Genomic DNA, 5,039 nt, shown 5'->3' with positions numbered 1-5,039 from the left:
ATTATTTTATTTATTTTATTTTATTTTATTTTATTTTATTTTATTTTATTATTTTATTTAATTTATTTTATTTTATTTTATTATTTTATTTTATTTTATTTTATTTATTTATTTATTTTATTTATTTTATTTTTATTTTTATTTTATTTTATTTTATTTTATTTTATTTTATTATTTTATTTTATTTATTTATTTTATTTTATTTTATTTTATTTTATTTTATTTTATTTTATTTTATTTTATTTTATTTTATTTTTTTATTATTTTATTTGGATCCTGCCGAAGGTATCGAAGATATCCAACACACCTTCCTCCTCCTATTTTCCCCACAACAAGAACCCTGTGAGGTGGGTTGGGCTGGGAGAGAGAGTGATTGGCCCAAGGTCGCCCAGCTGGCTTTCACGGCTAAGCTAAGGCAGGACTTGAACTCATATTCGCTTTCTAGCCTGGTGCCTTAACGACTAGATCAAGCTGGCTTGTATACCTTGCAATAGCTTTGTAACAGAGCTTGTTGCAGCTACGTTGTTACTTCTGATGACCTTTAATAGGCTTGTGCTGATTAACAGGTTTTGGAGAAGGGTTCATAGCAAATCGGGAGAGGAATAGGATGACGAGTTGCTGGTTTTACTTTAAGGAAGAGAGATAAGTTGTTAATCTTCATTATAACTGCCTGGATTGAAAGTGGAAGTTTTTTTCTTATTTTTCTTTATATTAGTTGTATAAAGATAATGTGTACCATGTATTGCCATTTATGTATTTTCATGGTTTAGAAAAACGGAGCAGGAGCCCTCCCCCATCTTGAAAAGCTGATTTTTGCCACCAAAGCTGGTTATTTGGTGGCTTTGCTCCCCGTTTTTGGAAAGGAAAACTAGGAACGACTCAAGATGACCTTCGGACGATCATGCACAGAGAAGAAAAGGGTCTGGATGTCTGCAATTCTTGGTAAGGAGTGATCAGAAGGTCTAATCTCTTGCCATCCTTTCCCTTCAGCTGCTCCTTTTTCTTAAGCACACCTGGGTTTTAATTGCACGTTTTGAAGCTTTACAATCTCTTGATTCATGACTAGTTCACTTCTGTGCTATTTTATAATCTGGACTTTTACAACTTTTTTCCTCCTCTTTCACTGTTTACCGTTAAATTCAAATTATTATTATTTTAATTGTAAGGAAGTTGCAGTGGATTTTACATTTACATTTACACAGTATTATACTATAAATCTTGCTCTTTCTAGCTTTTTTCTTTTTCTTAAGAGTCTCGATATTTATCTCTTAATTTTTGATAGGAAAATTCCCCTTTCTTTAACCCTGGGGGGGAACAAACCCTTTCTCTGTGGAAGCTGCTGTTTATCTGCTTCTCTTGTCCTTGAAGAGAAAACGAAAAGGGTTTTTCATGTCTTCAAAAGGAGACAAATGATTTTGGGAGATAGTTGAAAAAAGAACGCTCTCCAACTGCTTGTTGAAAATATAAACAAAAAAATTCAATGAGCAATTCTGCAAAGCCAAGAGGATTTCCAAATGCAGGAAATATCACTTGGACCAGATTTGCAATTTGAGGAACTGGGCCAAATTTGATTTGTTGTGGTTAGATGCAAAGAAGAAAGTATTTGGTTTGCCACAAAAGATTGAAAAGAATACGAATATAAGAAACTCTGGGACGACAGATATGAACGAAGGATGGACTGGATCTTCTTGGCAAGAGAAATGCTGTGTTGTTGAGGACAATTATTCAACAACGGATGTTGCAGAGATACTTACAACAGAGACTTATGAAGTTTGGAAATGAGATGCAGTTGTTGGTAAAGTTCCTAATTAAAAACCTATGGAAAGGTTTCACTGTTAAGAACCAAATGAAGGTATTTGACCCTGGACTCAGAGATAATGATCGGGGTGATTTGCAGCAAATAAGGAACTTTGTAGACTTTCTATGAATAAATTATAATAACAGACTGTTAAAGAGTGCTTTGAATTTTTAACTTTGCTGTTGTTCAACTGATTAACTATTTATCCTTCCACTTATGTCAGGGGTGTCAAACTCAATTTCATTGAGGGCCGCATCAGCATTGCAGTTGCCCTGGGGGGGGGGGAAGTGCGGCCTACTGGGTGGGCATGGATGGAGTGGGTGTGGCCCACTGAGTGGGCGTGGCCAGCTCTACATCATTCGTGTCAAGGGTGCCTGTGGGGGCCTGGGCAGGAGTGGGACAGATCTGAGGGTCTCTGGCAGAAGGGGGTGGGACCAGGGCAGAGCCCATCAAGCCGGATATGCGAAGTAGGCGAGGACCATTTGCTGGCCACTTCCAGGCCATGGTGCATTTCTTCATTCCTCACAAAGGGTGACACCTCCCCAGCATGCACCCAGGGGGCGGGGCCGACACGGCAGGGGCTGGTTCCTCGCTGTTTCCAGACGGCCTTGTGGAGCTAAGACTGAATGCATTTCAGCATAGATGGCCACCACAAAATTGTACATTGGCTCCCGGGTAGCCTGGGCCACGGCCAAGGCAGTGGGGGCCGTTCCCTCACTGTTTCCAGGCTGGCTTCGCGGGCCACATGAAACCACTTCACGCGGGCCTTGTGTTTGACATGTCTGACTTATGTAATCTATGACAGTCAATTAGGTTGCAAATAGATGTGCAACATTGTACATTTTTGACCTCTTTTGCAGGGGGGGGGAACTAATCTCTTGTTGCAATAGATTTCTGAGCGTTCAACTAGGTTGACCAAATATTTGATCATCCAGAGTTTGACAAATAATTAATACACCAAGCACAGCATTCAAACACTGAATTTTTCCAGATTGCCATTTATGGATTTTCATGCTTTTGAAAAATGGAACATGAGATCGATTGCACAGCCAGGATGCTACCTCCTTAATAATTGCACATATATTGTAGGTCTGCCAAAATTGTTTGCTGAAATAAATGATTTTGTTTTCTTCTCACCTCAATTGCTGCCTGTTTGGGGAGGTTGAAAATAGGAGGGATTTTATCCTCCTTGCTGCTCAGAGAGACCAATTTCACTTTACAGAAGAGAGCGGAATATGGTTCAAGCCCTGAAGAAATCATTGCAACTTACTCACACTTTGCTCATCCTGGGAAGTGTAAAAGCAGGAGCATCAATTCATTATTGACTAAATTTGGCCATGATAATAACAATGATCATAACCGGAAGAGAGATTTATTATTTTACTCCTACGATTCCCCAGAAGAAGCGTCAAAGGACAGAGCAGCCATCTTAGTTTATTTTGGGAAAACTGAAGAGTTTGAAACTTTCCAAAGATTCATGTCTTCCCCAGAGAATAAAAGGAAATAGGGAATTTATGTACTATATTTGATACCTCTGACCTTTTCCTCTAGAAAGACGAGACACCATGAAGATGCAACAAAAGCTTTTTTTTTTAATAAAGAAATTTTATTGTTTTTTCATTTTTACATAAAAGTGCTTAAGAAACAACGTGGTGATTGGGCTATCAATTATCCAAGAACAAAATCATACATATATCACACAGATTAATTCCTTAAAAGTTCCCTCTCTGTTTCCCACATATTATTTTATCAATTAAAATTATTACATTTGTAAAAAAAAAAGCTCAATCAATCCAATCGGTCATCAATCACATTTCAATTATTAGAATCCAAGTCCTGTTTTTAAGCTTTACTATTTTAGAAATTACCATATTCCAATTTAGCTTATGTAGACATATTAACACTTCGGGCATCCCTCATTTCTCTTTTCCCTATCATGATGATTCTATCTAAAATAAATATATTATCCCAAAAAGCAACATCCTTACATTTTTTTTTAAATATAGCCTATTGCTTAAACTAATACATTATTTATTAATACTCTTATTTCTCTTATCACAAATACCTCTTCTCCCTCTATTACAAAATAGTTATCTTAGTTAAAATAAAGATATCAGTCCAAAGAACTACATTTCTATTTTTTAAAATATATATTCTATCAATCAATTAAGTAAAATTTACCCCTCCAACTATTTATCATCTCTAATACCAAATATTATTACAAGAAATATCCTTTTACATAATCATCTATTTCATTACAACAAAAGCTTTTCATGCCGAGCGAAGATCACTTGGGTTTTTTCACCTGGAACATAAGATTCATCGGGCTGGGAGGGACCTCAGAGGTCTTCTAGTCTAATCCAACCCTCAGCTCAAGGCAGGAGACTTTATACCATTGTGGTCCAAAGGTTGACCAATCTATTTCTAAACACGTCAAGTGATAGAACACCCACAACTCTAGGAGGCAAACTATTCCATTGAGTAAATGTTCTCACTCTTAGAAAATTTCTTCTCCTTACTTCTAGGTTGGATCTCTCCGTAACCAGCTTCCTTCCCTTATTTCTTGTCCTGCCCTCATGGCTTTGGAGAAGAAGTCGATCCCCTCTTTTCTGGGACAGCTCCTGAAGTAATGACAGACAGTTATCATGTCCTCCCCCCCATCCTTCTTTGCGATAGGCTAGAACAGGGGTAGGCAACCTTGGCTCTTTTATGACTCGTGGACTTCAACTCCCAGAATTCCTGAGCCAGCATAGCTGGCTCAGGAATTCTGGGAGTTGAAGTCCACAAGTCATAAAAGAGCCAAGGTTGCCTACCCCTGGGGTAGAAATACTCCCTCAGTCTCTTCCTACGGTTTAGCCTCCAGTCCCTTTATCGTTTTGTCACTCCTCTCCGCACACTTTCCAGGGTTTCAGTATCTCTCTTGTATCGTGGTGACCAGAGTTGTACACAACATTCCAAGTGTGGCTTCACTAATGCAATATAAACCGCCATTATCGCTTCTGGTGATCTTGGTGTTATCCCTCTGTTGACTGCGATGGTGTTTTTTTTTTTTGGCAGCTCCCCCTGATCTGTGGTTGGGAGGGTCTCTGCGGGATCTCCTCTCCCCCTCTCCAGTGCCCCTCCCCCCAGGCCTAGATAATCTGCTTTTCCCAGCCCCCCATTTCTGCCCCTCCCCCCAAGAGGCGGAACTCCTGGAAGGGGACTTTCTGATGGAAGTTTCACTTTCCTTTCCCCCCCGCCT

General features: G+C 38.9%; 1 protein-coding gene across 1 annotated transcript in view; it reads left to right on the top strand.

Moving 5' to 3' along the window:
- Positions 1-3,033: 3,033 nt before the first annotated feature.
- LOC107299477 (major histocompatibility complex class I-related gene protein-like) overlaps positions 3,034-5,039 on the top strand; it is a 53,541-nt gene continuing 51,535 nt past the window's right edge. Inside the window, exon 1 of the mRNA XM_029286785.1 lies at positions 3,034-3,093. Coding sequence (XP_029142618.1) covers positions 3,034-3,093 — 60 coding nt within the window. The remainder of the gene's footprint in view (positions 3,094-5,039) is intronic.

Source organism: Protobothrops mucrosquamatus, unplaced genomic scaffold (genome assembly GCF_001527695.2).
Source record: "Protobothrops mucrosquamatus isolate PMUCROS unplaced genomic scaffold, P.Mucros_1.0 scaffold4994, whole genome shotgun sequence".
Classification (NCBI taxonomy): Eukaryota; Metazoa; Chordata; class Lepidosauria; order Squamata; family Viperidae; genus Protobothrops; species Protobothrops mucrosquamatus.
This window is presented reverse-complemented; position numbering and strand designations above follow the sequence as displayed.